Source organism: Rhipicephalus sanguineus, chromosome 2 (assembly GCF_013339695.2).
Source record: "Rhipicephalus sanguineus isolate Rsan-2018 chromosome 2, BIME_Rsan_1.4, whole genome shotgun sequence".
In the NCBI taxonomy this organism is placed as follows: domain Eukaryota; kingdom Metazoa; phylum Arthropoda; class Arachnida; order Ixodida; family Ixodidae; genus Rhipicephalus; species Rhipicephalus sanguineus.
The window spans coordinates 12,101,480-12,117,769 of NC_051177.1; the positions used below are offsets into that span (position 1 = coordinate 12,101,480).

At 45.9% G+C, this 16,290-nt stretch overlaps 1 protein-coding gene across 4 annotated transcripts in view; it reads right to left on the bottom strand.

Moving 5' to 3' along the window:
- Nucleotides 1–16,290, bottom strand: part of LOC119382414 (ubiquitin carboxyl-terminal hydrolase 35) — a 223,412-nt gene that overhangs the window by 177,780 nt on the left and 29,342 nt on the right. For all 4 annotated transcript variants that reach the window (XM_037650109.2, XM_049412195.1, XM_049412196.1 and 1 more), the window contains exon 5: nucleotides 2,835–2,945. In XM_037650109.2, coding sequence (XP_037506037.1) covers nucleotides 2,835–2,945 — 111 coding nt within the window. The remainder of the gene's footprint in view (nucleotides 1–2,834; nucleotides 2,946–16,290) is intronic.

Consider the following 16,290-nt stretch of genomic DNA (forward strand, 5'->3'; position numbering starts at 1 on the left):
AGAGGCGCAATCGGGAATGGATGTAAATCAAAGGACTGTGGGACGCCTCGCGTTGGGTGCTCACGGGAAGACGACAAATGAGGCTGTAAAGGGCGATATGGGATGGGCAGGTTTTGAGGCGAGGGAGGCTCAGAGCGAAATAAGGTTCGAAGAAAGACTAAGGAATATAAAAGAGAGTAGATGGGCTGAGAAGGTGTTCAGTTATTTGTATAGGAAGAGCGTGGACACACAGTGGAGAAAAAGAACTAGGAGGCTGACTAGTAAATATACGGCTGGTCGTGTAAGCAATATCTCAACAAAGAGCGTTAAGCGAAAAATCAGAGAGGCGGAGAGGATTTACTGGACGGCAGCTATGGAAAAAAAGCCAGCTTTGAGTAACTACCGAAAGGGCAAAAATGAAATAAGGAGGGAGGCATTTTACAATAATTCAAGGGGAAGCGCTTTACTGTTTGAAGCGAGATCGGGTTGCCTTAGAACGGGTAGTTAGAAAGCAAGATTCAGTAAAGAAGAAGAACAATGCACGTGCTGCGGGGAAGATAAGGAAACGGCGGAGCATGTTCTGATTGAATGTGGAGACATCCACCCAGGTGTACGTTTGGGCACGAGCCTACATGACGCCTTGGGTTTTAGAGGCAATGGAAAGGTGAACACACCCACGATTGAAATAAGAGACGGTTAGAGTAGTGGTGGCAGAAAATTAGAGAGAAAGGACAGAAATAAATATTGGAAAAAAGTAAGGACATTTTGCCGTAAAGGGCAGAGAATGGAGCTGAAAACTTAAGTTTTTTTTTCTGGAGTAAGATAGTTTTAATTGAAGTAAAGACACTAGGCCAACACTAAGAAAAAGAAGAGTAAAGGTTTTTTTTTTTTTTTTTGTCGAGCCTGGTGGCACACTTGTCACCGTTATAAAGGGGATGCTCATAGCATCCATCCATCCACATACAAACTGCAGTTGAGTGATGATATTCTAGATGGCGCTGTACACAATCTGTGTTGTCATCACCATTTCTCGTCTCATTTCCTAGATGGCGTTGGTCCAATAGAAGTGTGTGCAATAGTGCGCTTGTGTGAATCGCCACTAGATGGTGGTGGAAGTGCCGCTACTCTCCGATTGGCTGCTGCGCGGGCTGTACCTGGGTGCGCGGGGAACGAGGGCCTCTCTCAGTCTCCTGGATCGTCGCCGTACGTGTCGGATCATTGGTGGGCGAAGCGAGCGCCGCGGCAAAGCGAACGCGGCGCCTGGCGGATCCCGAGACGGTGCGCACCAATGACACCGCGGCACAACGTGCACTCCGAGCAGCGGACCCCGAAAGGCGAGCCCGAGAAGCGGCGGCGAAGCGAGCGCGGCGCCTGGCAGACCTTGATGGTGCTTGTGCGCAGTTCGAGCGGGACTTTCTCGCTTATTCGTTTGGCCACAGTTGCGACGTGTGTGATCGACTTTGGTTCGATAATAACTTCACCGCGGTTTCTGGCATGAGGAACGAGATCTTCACCGTACCTCACGTGTTTGCATGATGATTTGATCGGGCGAGCTTCTCGGAGGATTAACGGCATCACCCATAACCTCCGGAGCTTCGCCCACCTCACCATCATTCAACTCTTGGACATGCTGTGATTTTTTGGTCTACACACTCGGTCTAAGCACCGAGCGATCTGATGGAAACTAGCGTATGAGAGCTCCGCTGTAAAAAGGTGGCACTGCAGCTTGTGGTACCATACACAGCTGAATATGTAATAAAATTTAAGAGGACAGCTTTCACTTGTACAGCTAGGCATGGCCTCCGTGATTTGAGGCCACACCTAGCTGTGTCAGCCTAAGGTACAGCGTAAAGTGCAATGGCAGTGAGCTTCGAGGGAGGCACTTAGCCTGTTATATCCAACCTTCATCTAATATTGGCTGGCAGTTGCCAACCCTGTGTATCGTATGCAGGGTGTCCCAGCTAACTTGGACCAAGGGATTAAAAAAAAACCAAGAGCTACAGAAAAATCATATCAACTGAATTCTTGCAGTAGTCGTGTGCACTCAACAACCACTATTCTTTTTTATCACTAAGTATTAGTAAATTGATCATTTGCATTTAATCAACTTTTTAATTATTAGTTGAATTGCTACATGTCCAATGATAAAGTTGTAGGACACCTCAAATAACCTCGAAAATGCATCATTTATTTCTTCATAAAGTTGGCCTCATTGTTTTTTCGAGCCTGGAAATTATGCCAAATATAAATTAGATGCATGCTTGCGTGCCTCTACTCAAGCGAACGTTGACCGATACTGGCTGCATTCCTTTCATCAGCTGTACAACATTACCACAAGCCGCAAGCCATAATTTACAGTGCCGCACCCACATATTGCAGTAAAGGGCAATGATGAATAATCCCTCTTCAACTATTCAATCACGTATCACGGTTTCGATAAATTGATTCCTTCAGTAGTTTTGACTTTGAGAAATTTTTTCAGAAAAGAAGGACTGCGCAAAAAACACCACACAACAGGGACAGCTGCGCAGATGTTGTCGTCCTTGATGTGCTGCACAATCATTCCTTTCTAAAAGAATGCACCAACTAGCCCCTAAACGTGTGCCACCTGCTGTATCTGTAGCACCTCTACTTGGATGTTACAGCTCACGTATGGTAGCATTCACAATGCTGGTTTGTTTTGCTTGCTCCTACACAGACCGTGCTAGATGGAGTGTACAGGCAATGAGTGCTCAAAACCAAGGGCCACAATGTGCTAGCTACCTCTGAAATAATGATAAATGTGCCTGCATGTGCAGACAAACCATGCAGCTACCAGCACGTGTGGCACCACACAGACAACCAACAAAGCTCACCTCCACAATTGCAGCCAAGGGAGGTGAAAATCTGTCCTCGCTGTTGGTGAGGATGGCAGAGACCACATCTAGTGTCTTGCGCAGTGCCGCTTCAGACAAAGTCCAGAGAGACTGTGGAAAGAAGAATAATTCTCAGCTTGCAGGTCATCACACCCTGATCCTTAGCCGTGCCTCATGATTTATCATTATTTTGACCCTCGTTAATTAGGCAAATTCAATGGTTCAGACTCAACCTCTTGTTTCAGCAAGCATACACATTATCTAATGGCACCAAACTCGTTATTTTGGGTACACCTGACTGCATACCGGCTGATTCGGCTAATCTTCGAAGCATGCCAAATGAAAAGTGCCGCATACGTGCAATTCAAATGGGTGAAAACAATACGAGCATCCAAGTGAAATGTACTGGCACAGTATGCATTGCCATAGTCATCAGCACAAAATGTACAATAATGACAGCAATGCCAGAGCACTTCACACCCTTTGCTGCACATAGCATCACGTTGGTTGACTGCCATGTGACCATGGATGGTTGCCATCCATGGTCACATGTAAGCCAAATAGGCTTCAGCCATATTAGTTACAGCAAACAATAGTTTCATTTGGACCTGATGCGCGTATCTCACATGAGTTCAATTATAAATGCGCGGACACTATTTACAATAGTGTCGACAGCAAATAACATTCTGTCCGCAGCAGCTGTGGCAAACAGTAGTTTCATTTTCACTCGTACTGCTATGTCTGCTGGCCTACCTAACTGCCTGGCAGCCATCCAAGATCAAATTGGTACTGGACTAAGTGACATCTGCAGCAGTTCCGACAAACAGTAGTTTCGTTCTGACTTAGTACATGAAGGTCGATTGACCAATGGGCCCTGCAGTCACGAGCCTCTGCAGAGAGTACATTTTGCCATCGAGCTGACTTTCACCACAGATGCTGCGTCAGCGACATGCATGGCCTTATGGCTTAACAAGGATGCATGCGAGAGAGCTGTTTCGTGTCCTCAATAATTCTTGGTCCATATTTGTGACCATCCAGTGGCCTCAAGGCCGGGCTGCACATGGAGGAGAAAACGGCTTCCATCGTGGCTCAACCGGTAGAGCATCGCACGCATAACCTGAAGGTTGTGCGTTCGGATCTCACCGATGGAAAGGGCGTCTTTTTTCGTCCACTTTAATTTTTTTCCATTTATGTCACGATTAGTGCACTACAGATAAAGCTACTATTAATAATCCCCTATGCCTTCCGTGCTGTTTTCTACTGTTAACCATGAACCAACCAGCCCAAATGCGTACCCTTTCTGTGTGCGCCTGTGCGCAGGTATGCAATGTCTTCCTTGTCGCAAAGTTTATTTATGTGTGTCAAGTACTAAACTGCTCGTGAGATAAAGATCAGGCTGTGCATAGAGTATTCGCCACTTTCGTATGGGGGTATCAATGGGAACTAACGCGCAGGGATAATTTGTATCTCCCTTCAGTATAATGCTGGGATAATGCTGGGATAATGCACTAACTTATGCCTCGGTTTGTAGTAGGCGTGTTGCTTATAAATGTACCGTGCTTGTAATCAGTCAAGCCATTTTAAGAATACCACTTTATTGTTAAATTCGAGGCTCTGACTTACTAATGTTCGAAGTTTGAAAAACAGCACGTAGACGAAAACGTGCTCTATTTTTGGAAAAATACTTAATTCCATTCCCATTTGATTCCGTGCAAAAGGCGCTTAATTCCATTCCCATTTCATTCCTCCAAGCGTTGTCCCCATTCCATTCCCATTCCATTCCGGGGTCGCAAAAATGTGGGATGATTCTGGAGTCATTTCAATTCTGGAGTGGCAACTCTGCAACACTGGTGGGAAGCATTAAAGCACACACTTTTTGCGCTATTAGCATTGTCTGATGACTGTGTGTTATTTTACTGTTCTTCCACGCTATATTGCATATGTTAACACGATTCCTTGTCCGACATGATGCCTGTATAGAGTACTTTTGCGAAGGAGTTACAAGCACCAGTGTGGCACTGTGGCGGAAGACCCGACTGCCATGTAGAGAGCGCGGGTGAAATTCCCATCCGATCCTAGAAGCTTGTTTCTCATTTCACTTTTTCTTATTTCATGCAATAACGGTCACGGACACCGGCGGCGGCGGACAACTATGGCGCCAAAATCAGCTGTTGTGATCTCATAACAGCTTTCGCTGTAGCAGACTTCAGCGCCGACAATGCCCTCTCCACTTTGGCCTGCGTGACAGGCGCTCAAAAGTCCACTTGTGTTAATATAAACATCTCTGGTTGCCACTGTTTTCGTTTTTCATGCAATTTCAACATATTTTTGCATTGGAATTCCTGCCTGAGGTACGCGCTAATACTGTACCCTGAGGTATGCTCACAATGCATGAGCTCAGTTATTTCGCATTGCTAAGTTTTCTCGTGAACCGAAAAACGAATGAAAAAATTTCGGTTTCACTCCGGAACAAAATAATAAAGTTTTGGTTACGTTTTCCTTCCGGTCAAAAATATCGTTTTTTTCGTTTTTCGTTACGTTCCGACACACTGTGTGGGGTTCGACGAAAGGTCGTCGTCCTCGGATTTCCCGCTATTCGACGCATCGATAACATCAGCCGCAGAGGCAGCAGAGTTGCGGCAACTGCTATCTCCCAACGCGTGCCCGCCGCTTCTGGAGCCGGACATTTCTGCAATCTGCCACAACGATCGTGAAACTATAGCGAAACCACGCGAGGCGAAACTACGGAGCGCGTTTAAAAATCACCGCCGCACGGCATTAATGCGAACTGCTTGGGAAACACAGTCTCGAAAGCAGTATTTCAAACCTTTGATAGAGGGCGAACGATGCTCTATGAATAAAGAGGAATTTGTGTTGTGATGCTCCCTGCAGTTTTGTTTTCATACAATAGAAACAATTTGTTGACAAACCATCAGCGTTCCACAGAAAAGCTGGCAGCACCGTGTGGGCTGGCAACACCTCGTAAGGAACTAAACCACATGACCAGTCACATGCGCCCACAAGTGTCTTCGTGTTATGTTCGCGTCTTTTTGCACGCACGCCTGTTCGCCATTTCTGCATTTCGCGTCGTTTGCGAGCAGTGGTGTGCGCGATTTGCGACGTTGCCAAACGGATGCCAAGATGCCACCGCTACGCCGGCAACAATACAGCGCTGCTTTCAAGCGGCAAGCAATCCTCTACGTAGAGTCAGAAGGCAACGTTGAAGCAGGGCACAAGTTCAATGTGTCGGAAAAGTGCGTGAGGGAATGGAGAAAACAAAGGACCAAGATCTTCGCGTGCACTGCTACACACTGTTTCTTTCGCCGTTCCCCGCAGCATGCTCATCCTGGACTCCTTCCGCGGCCACATCACAGATCGAGTGAAAAAAGCGGTAGCGGACTCTGGATGTGAGCTGGTCATCATTCTGGGCGGACTGACACCTATTCTCCAGCCACTCGACGTGGCGCTCAAGAAGCCATTCAAAGACCGCATGTGCGCGTTCTACAACGAATGGCTCCAACAAGAAAATCTGAAGACACCGACAGGGAAGCTGAAGTGCACTTCTTTGAGCGAAGTGGCGTAATGGGTCTGGTATGGACTGCCAACCGACATGGTCCGTGCGGCGTTTTTCATGTGCGGCATCTCAGTACCACCGGCACCCGTTCCGATGGCGAGCAGCAGCAGTGGCTCACACGATGGCAATGACCGTGACTGCGTCCTCCTCTCAAGTGGCGACGAGTCGTAAGCAGTGTTTCACAGGCAAATAAATGTTTCTTTGCATCAATCCCTCTTCTGAAAAACTTATTGGTGAGCTATGGCTGCAGCATGAGGCTGTGTTCGGAGTCAACTATTTTTTTTCCCCTAGAAGGGGTTGCAAGTTGGGGAGTCGATTATAATCGGCAATATACGGTACTTTCGAAACATAGAATATATTATACAGGGTATTTTTTTTAGACAATAGACCCTTTCTGTAAAAGGGCGCCCCAAGAGCCCTTCACGCGAACGACCAAAAGCCGCCATGTTTAGGTTGCCGCAGCAGATGACATTCTGCGAGACTCCAACTGCTGGTACGTGACGTTTCGCTAGCACAGCAGCCAGCTCGCGTGTTGTGAATCATGCCGGAAACGTGTTGCTAAAGATGGTTCAAAAGATGTGTTCCGTTGTGCAGGGGTGAGACGGCTGAAATCAATATGGGAGCAGTTTTGGGAGCAGCAAAATTTCAATTTAGGAGCAGGAGAACCTTGTTTGGGAGCAGTTAGCGTCATTTATTATGTCGTTTTTGGAGCTTGAAAAAACAAATTTGTAGCAACTTGGAGGAACAAGCACATATTTTAAAGGGCCCCTCACCAGGTTTGACAATTTTGAGCTAACGAGCGCAATGCATACATTGGCCATTCACGATCGCGTCTGCCAAAAATTGCAACGCTACGCGCCGCGGATATGGGTCAAATTTCAAGGTGAACGCTGCTTGCCCTTCCTCTCGCGGGCGCGCGCGTTGAGAATGAGGGGATGACGTACATGAGAAAATGGCCCTACGTAGATGGTAGTGCTGTGACGTCGCTCCTCTACGTAGACGACTGTGCTCTGATGTCGCCAACAGTAGCACGTGACACTGCGATAATTATTTGACACGACATGTGTAGTTTTGTAATTTCTTGCTTGAATAGATTAATAAAACTTGAGAGAAATAATGAGACACACAAAGGGAATGTGTGCGTCTTTTTCATTTTTTTTTTTTTTTTTCGTGAATTGCAGCGAGATGCGGGGCCAATGTGCCTCCCTTTCCCATGCGTTCGTGTCCCCGCCGTTAGCGCATCGAGCAGACGCCAGCCCTGGAAACGAAAGTAATGTTCTGGCACGTTCGAGCACTCATTATGCTCATTTATTCTACCACGTCCAAGTAAACGTTAATGCGGCACTAGCTCATGATACCGCCACTCTCGTGCCCGTACCAATGTCTCAACTTTCATGCCCGTCCCGCAGAAACAGGCAGTACACCACAGAGAACGCCGACAAAACGCCCACGGCCACTACATCAAAAAAAAGGTAGCGGCCGTGCAACGCCGCTCGCGTGCTCGGGCTGGCTCGTGCACGTCATGCGCACGTGACCATGCATGCGCATGACGTGTTCATGCGTATATGTCAAGTGAAGAGGGCAGGGAAGGGATTTGGCTTGCGAAGGCTACGCCGGGCGAGTGGCAAGGGTTTGAAACTCGCCTCCTCGCATCATGGTTTCGCACTGCTACAAATTATTGTTTTTCTCAGCTAGTAATGAACCGATTTGAAAAATTCTTACGGCATACTGCTCTTCATTCGGCACACAACAACTTCCAGCGTCTAACTAAAATTTGCTATGTGGCCTGGTGAGTGGCCCTTTAATCGGCTTAGAATACACACAACATTCGAGCAGCCTTTGGAGAAAGCTTTTTTTAACAGATTATCGCCAGGTATGAACTACACTACCTTTTTACAAACCACGCAATTTATATGACCCGGGTGACAACATATGAAATAGATGAAAACGTTTTTCCAACTATAGGTTCACTTTACATTTGAAAATAAGAAAAGAAAAAAACATCACACTTCTCAAATAATAAAAAAAAAACTGATTGCGCAAGAATTGTAGTCACAGAGCAGTAGGTCTTTGCTTTAGATAAGCAATACCATTTAGCAGATTACTGCTTTGACTTTTTGTTGGTCTGCTTATATAGCTTTTCAACCTTCCCCAGAGCTTCCTGGAGGTCAGTGTTCCCCTTCATGAAGGGGGGGTGGGGGTGGGGGGGGTGGGGGGAGGAGCGCAAAGTTTGCCGCATACCGCCCATACTTTGACTTAATCAGGATTGGGGGTGCTGCGATGAACCTTCGCCCTCCCTGAAGGGGAATGAATCCTGCGTACGCCTATAAACACCCCATCACAATAAAGCGCCTTCAGCTGCTCGGCCGGCACTGCATTTATTTCCTCCTTGGCGGCGGCGGCGCAAGCCAGGAGGTGCAAATTGGAACTTGGTGGTTAGTGCCTACTACCGTTTAATGCGTAGTTATGCCGCGTTCCCGGCAGGTATGTTTTAACGAGGTTAACGCATGCAGCTGGAAATATTCGCTCTATCCACACAAAAAATACTCACCTTTGCTCATTGCGGGAGAACACACGCAGCAGCGTAACCATAGCTAGCAGAGGAACAAGCTATGCACAATAAAGAAACTGAGAGTGAACAACCCCTCTACGCGCTATGTATGCAACTCGATAGTTTTCGCTACGCGACAGTTGACAGTAGCGCCAGAACACTCAGCCTATCGAGAAGCAGCAAGCTAGCGGAGCGGCAGCGCATTTTGGGGGGGGGGGGGGTCACATATATTTACAACTGCTCAGAGGCGATTATCACAGCACCATGGAAGCCTCCATTACAAAGGTGCGTAGAAGGACACGCTTGGGTGCGTTAACGTGTTCTGCAAACGTATCCCTGGCATTGCTTCTAAAGTTACGTTTTCCCACGATGAAACTGACGCGGGCTTAAAAATTCTTGCTTGTGAGGCCGTTTCGGCGCAGTTCGGCGTAATTTTTGCAATTTTTATGCTTTTGGAGCAGCTTGGCGCAGGAAAACGGAATCGTATCAAAAATGCGCAATATGTGCAGCTGTCTCATCCCTGGTTGTGTCACCAACGAGGCTACCGCTACGAATAAAAAAAAGTAAGCCACGGACATTTGAAAATTATCAATGTAAACAAATACAGGTGCTGCCCCCCGGCACAGTGTCAGTGTCATTATGGTCGTGGAAGCGCTAGGCCGTGTACGTAGGCATGTTGTGGATTTGTATGTAAAATGCTTGTCTGCATGATAGATGACGCGGTATGGACAATCTTAAGCGCATTGTGGTGGCTTCCGACATCACCGGCTCTGCGAGAATATGGGATGTAGTATGTTGGCTGACAGCGTGGTTCAGGGGCATGAAATGTGTGGGATGAAACACCCAGTCTGTTGATGTAGTCGGTGGGTTCAGGGCATGGTGACAAAGCGGGTAGGGCAGTAATGACGCCAAGCCACTGTAACAAATATATTTTGCCGAACAGAAAGACAAGGCTAGCATTCCAGCTGTCGTGAAGCCTTGGCGGATCTGACTATTGGCCGCGAGAACGAGCGGAGTCGCCGCCTGGCGGCTTCTGGCTGAACCGCGCCTAGTGTGGATTGCTCCATACGTCGTCTGCTAGCCACGTTGTGTTTGCATGTGCGCGTACGTCATGCAAGTCCTCAAAAGGCGGTTTGTTCCGTTGCGTTAGTGCAACTTTAACCGCTCGTACGTATGTCTAACACGATGTAAAGGAGCATTTGGCCTTGATCGGCTGTATATGTAATGTAATAAGATCAGTGAGTGCACTTGCCGAGAGTGCTGTGTGTGGTCGTCGTACCCTCCGTTCACGAGAGTCATATCAGTGTAGGTGCCACTCTGTGGCGCAAGCTCATTGCAAAGTGCACTTGGCGTTGTTCTATAGATGAGAAGTATTAAATCTCATGTGAATATAGCCTTTTAGAAGCTCGGTGGTAAAAAAAATGCTCTCATGCACTTGCGCGCTGTGGTTAGGTGTGTAACTTCGGGACTGTCGTTTATAGGTTACGCGACGAGCTTTAGTTGTGCACCGTCCTGGTCCCACTACAGAGAAATATTTCTGTCAAGTCACGTCTGACACTTCGGTACTTAAATTGTCCCCTAAACAGAGCAGAAAATGGAATGACACGGAAATCGCAAAACTGAGTTTCCTTGTGCAATTATAACTTGTGGCAAAATGTATACAAAGACACCCGTGTACTTAGATTAAGGTACGCGTTAAAGAGCCCTGATGGTCAAAATTAACCCAAACGGCGTACTTTACAACTATGTCGTAGTAATTTCACGCGAAGCCACATCTTTTTTCTTTGCATTATCTTAGCGTTGGTGTTGCGTTGTTATAGTAGATTGACGGAAGGCAGCGAACATTATTCGCATGAAAAAACGTACTTCGGTCCCGTGAAATAACCGGCCTTTGTTCTATTACTGTCGTGCAAGTAATAATTCGAAGAAAGTTCCGTGCTGTACAGTTACCTTTGTGTACTGTTACTGGAATAAAAACAAGCGTGTGCGAGTTAAACGTCTCAGTCGCACTAAACGCTGTCAGCCACGTAGCTTTCCTCAGTAAACCTATCAACTGTCCTACATTTCATGGAGAACTGAATAAGAAATTCGGATGAGTATTTGAGCACGCAGTGCACGTAGTGCTATTTGAACTCATCGTGCAGGAATACGGGCTTTCTTTTTGTTGGGGGTTATCCAGATGAACAAGAAGTAAATACTTAATTCAGTCGCACTACAGCAGTGCATAGTAAGTGGAACACAAGCCAAACATGTACAGTGAACTCTCAATTGAGTGAACTTCAAGGGACCCAAGGAAATAGTTCACTCAACTGAAAGTTCACTAAACTGAATATTCACTAGAATATGGAACAGCATTGGGCAGAGCAAACATTAGAGTCAAAAGTGTGGAATGCAATTTATTTTGAAAAGGAATCTGTAATTTTAATTTGAACTGGTGCCCTTAAAGCGCAAGAAGAGACAAAGCTTTCCAGAGAGTACGTTTCTGTGTGCTGCCTCTGGCACATGAAGATGGCCGCACAATACCGATGATGCCGATGAGACAGGGAAAAAAAGAAGGGGCGAACTGATGCGCACGTGGCTCGTTTTCGTCACCCGCACGGCCGCTTTTCCTCGGCGGCGCTGCATGCACAAGCGATGTCGCGCCGCGCCGATGGATGGGTGACTTAGTGACGGCTCGCATCGGCTACGCCAGTGCTGCAGTGCACAAAACTTCGTTGAATTGATTTTAAAAATGAGCCTGGGTCCGTGGATCAAGTTCGTTCAACTGAAAAATTCACTATTCTGAAATTCGTTTAACTGAAAGATTTTTGCATAGAATGCATAAGAAAATCGCCGGGAATTTTCTAAAAGTTCGTTATTCTGAAATATTCGTTAAACCGACGTTCGTACAAGTGAGAGTTTACTGTACGAATAAAACAACAAGACAATTTCATCCATTGCGAAAACGCCGACTGTTGTCGAAGGCGAGCAACCCGTTCGTTGGCAGAATGCGCTTCTCTCAGAAGTAATAATAACGTTCAGCGCGCTTCGTGTATTAATTCGGAAATGAAGCGTGCACAATTACCAGAAAGCTGCAGTCAAGGCATTTTGTTTGCCGGAAATCGTGTCAAATCGCTCACAACGAAGCGCTGTTGTGTGCGTTTGTATACGCGCCGATAACCGCCGATAACCGCCTATCCACACTAGCGCGGGACGGTGCTGCCACCTGTAGCCCGATCTCGCGGCGAATACTCTCTTTCATGCAACCAAGTGCAACGCTGTTGAAGCTATGCAAGAATTTCAGTCAGCAAAATGTATAACTCCGTGCATCTGTTTTCGTCGGTTTTTGCTGTTGTGAATGCTCGTGTGGATCTAGCATGAGCCTGTGCCTGAGGCGTCGCGACCAGCTTATCTTCATGCATTTTCAGCCTAAAAATGAAATAGAAATCACATTCGGGGCCACAAAAGTTGTTTACTCGAAGTCTCGCTAGCCTACACAGTGTTGCACCTGATGCATGAAACGGAGTATACACGAAAGCGGTCGGCACTGGCCACTCGAGACTTCCTGCGTCGCACGCCTGCCTCATTTCTCAGGCAGACACAGTCCTGTTTTTTGTCAGCGATACTGCTAAAACCTCGACCTAACTCCGTCAGCAGCTTGTAGCTCCGACGAGCATATTTCTTTGCCCCAAGGCGAACGCCAGCTGATCCATGGCCCGGAGTTCAACAGCCGCACCAAATCTTTCATCCATATGGTCTACGGGCCATTCTTACGACACCGAAGTCAGTTGTACAGCCTTTGCGAAGCAAGGCATGGTGGCATTCTTTCGCAGGGATATCAGACACTGTGATTCAGCCGTCTGGCACCATGCATGGAGTCTACATGGGCGTACATATACGGACACAACCCCTTGCCCTAAACATGGCAATTTCTATCCCAGAATACTTTGCAAAATCGAAACTGACGAAAAGTAGTCTTGGGCGGTAACTAGTCACCACAGGTTTTCCTGCTCAGTTTAATCCAAGCGCCAGCCAAATTAATCTGGGCACCCAGTCACTTTAATCCAGCCGCCACTCAAATTCATTCAAGTGCCAGTCATTTTAATTCAAGTGCCACTGAAATTAATCCAAACACCAGCCGATTTAATCCAATCGCCAGCGAATTTAATCCAAACATGTCGTCTGTGACTACTTTGCGACTTCAAGACAACCCAAAGATTTAGGAAAGGCTTAGAATGAATAGCTTTGGAGCGAATTAAAGGGTGATTTATTCAGGATGTGTAAAGTAAAGCTCGAGCGAGTCACTAGTGATCACTTTGTCTAGTGTCACCGTCGCTGCAGATCTCCACCTTGTGATCGCTGGTATCAAAGTGTGACTAACTAAGCGTTTATGTTGGTACTCTTGCAAGCAACAATGACCTTGAGTTATTCGGGATCACTAGTGATATGCTCATCTGTATCGTCTCGTACATTCCTGTAACATTGCGTCATGGGTATCAAACGAAAGGTCGTTGAAAGGGCGATACAGTTTTTGTGTGGAAATTATTGTACGACCGAGTCACTAGTGATAAAAAAACACTTTGTTTTTTAGAGCAGTCCCTGTTTTAGTTCGAGTGTATACTCTTTGGTGTCAAACAAATTGTCATTAACAGAGCATTGCAGTAGTGATCGCTAATCACCCTGACATATTAGCGATCATTCATTATATGTTTTGATTGATCGTCTCGTACATTCCAGACCCGTTGCATCATGCGTGTGATAAGAAGTTATTGAAAGGGTGTGTCATGCCTATCAAACCTTTACTTTGATACCCATGATGCAACGTTACAGGAATGTACAAGATAACCGATCTGAACACATCACTGGTGATGGCTAACAGGTCGGAGTAATCAGCCTCGCAATGGTGACTACTACAATGCTCATTTAATGAGAGTTCGTTTGACACCAACGAGTACACAATGGAATTCTAACCGTGACTGCCATAAAAAATTAGGCGATTTCTTATCACTAGTGGCTCAGTCGTACCCTAATTTACACAAAAAAACTGAATCACCCTTTCAGTGACTTTTCGTTTGATACCCATGATGCAACGTTATAGGAAAGTACGAGACGGTACAGAGGAGCATATCACTAGTGATCCTGGATAACTCAAGGTCATTGGTGCTTGCAACAGTACCAACATAGGTGCTCAGTTAATCACACTTTGATACCAGTGATCACAAGGCGGATTTCTGCAGTGACAGTCACACAAGACAAAGTGATCACTAGTGAGTCACTCGAGCTTTAATATACACATCCTGATTAAATAACCCTTTATTTCACTCCAAAGCTATTCATTCCAAGCATTTCCGAAAATTTTGGGTAGTCTTGAAATCGCAAAGTATAGTCACGGACGACATGCTTGGATTAAATTCGCTGGCGATTGGATTAAATAAGCTGGCGTTTGGATTAATTTCAGTGGCACTTTAATAAAAATGACAGGCACTTGGATTAATTTGAGTGGCGGCTGGATCAACTTGACTGGCGCCCAGATTAATTTGGCTGGCGCTTGGATTAAATTGAGCGGGAAAACCTGTAGTAACGCATTACCGGTAACTAGTTACTTTTTTCAGTAACTTGTAACTATAGTAACTTTTAAGTTAGAATAACTTGTAACTGTAACACTGTTACTTCTTTACATGGTAACCGTAACGGGAAATCAATCAATCAATCAAATCAAATTTTATTCATTCATAACACAATGTACAAGATAAGAATATACAGAAGGAGGTCCCGCAGTGTAAACAGAAATGGGACCTCCTATGCAACATTAACATAAATATTTGATTAGCAACGACAGTAGCAAAAATAGTAAGATTACAAAATTCCATAATAATCAGATACAGATACAATGAAAAGACTATGTTATCATCAATACCATTACAGTTACTTTCTCAAATCCTCCACACCTTTCACCTGTCCACAACACGGCTCCCTTCGAAGTTTAGGAGAGGAGGTCGCTAAGAGGATTATATCCCCTGCAGATGACCGAGGTCGGCGGTCGGTCTTTAACGCAACTTGAAGTTTACTGGTAAACTACATGTCGCAAATTAGTCATGCTGCAACAGAACAGCTTGCCAAGTTCACGTCCGTTTTTTTTTTCCGACACATATATCCTTTTTGTCAATTGAGCTTCTGTCTGTTTTTGGTGTACCGGTGGAGCATTAGGACGCCAAGTTTATAGTCTCCTTCGTTCGAGGCTATACAACACAACAATTATTCACAAAATAACATCGAGCTGGCAAAGTCCCCCAAGATCAAGATTACTTTTTTTTATCCAACTAAATTCGGGAATTCCGTCCAGCGTGCTGGCTGAACGTCTGTTCAGTAAAGGACGCGACTTATTCTTCATCAAGAAAGGGAAGCTCTCAGATGCCAACTCTGAGAAATAAGTAATTGTAAAGTGTAACGAGTTTTGCAAATAAATTGCCTTTTCACGAACGGTGCATGAACAAAAATAATAATTGCGAAGCTTGCGCTAAGTCGCACAAGGCTTGAAACAGCCAAGCTGGACGATTCTGAAGTCTAATCTCTGCTTCTAGGTTGTTGCTAGGTTTATCTAGGTGATTCTAGGTTGTTTCTAGGATGCTTCTCAGCGCAGAGAGGTTCGGGTTATACCACAGACTGTCATATACACTACATGGATGCCCAAACTCCAGAGACAGAAACTTGCGCTGAAACCGACCGTTCACATCTCCCATAGATCGACGGGCACGTCGTCGTTTGTGTAGGGCTTCGATCACTTCGTGGTCTTCTCACAGCCGCCGTTGCCTTTCCTGTTCCCTAGTATTCTCTCGGTACGTACCGCTGAAGCACTCCGTACAGATGCTTCAGCGAAGCTGAAACGTGCAGTCACGATGTTTATCACTGGGTTAATCACGACGGTTTATTGAAGCTTTTCTCAATTACTGGTTACGTCTGTCTAGGAATCTTAAATGGTGTTTGTCGCACATCTGTTGCATTGTTCATTTTTAGTGGACCAGCGGTGAGTTGTGGGATTTGCCCAATTTTGGTGGCACATACCCGTTCAAGATGATGATTGTTTTTTGCACATATTTCAACATGCCAAAGTTTTTACGGCCGGCTTAAACAGCTTCGCCATTAAATATTGGTTTTACAAAATGAGGCTTACCCAACGAATGCTTGTGTTCGGCCCCCATTTTAGGTTTGCTTCGTGTAGGCATAGGTCAGCAAACTTGCTCATGGGTTGACTCACTCAGACTCCGATGGAGCCTTGAGTTTGAGTGAATCCGGGTGAGTACTATTTTGGTGAGCTTGAGCCCGAGTGAGTCCGGTTGAGGAAAATTTTGGCG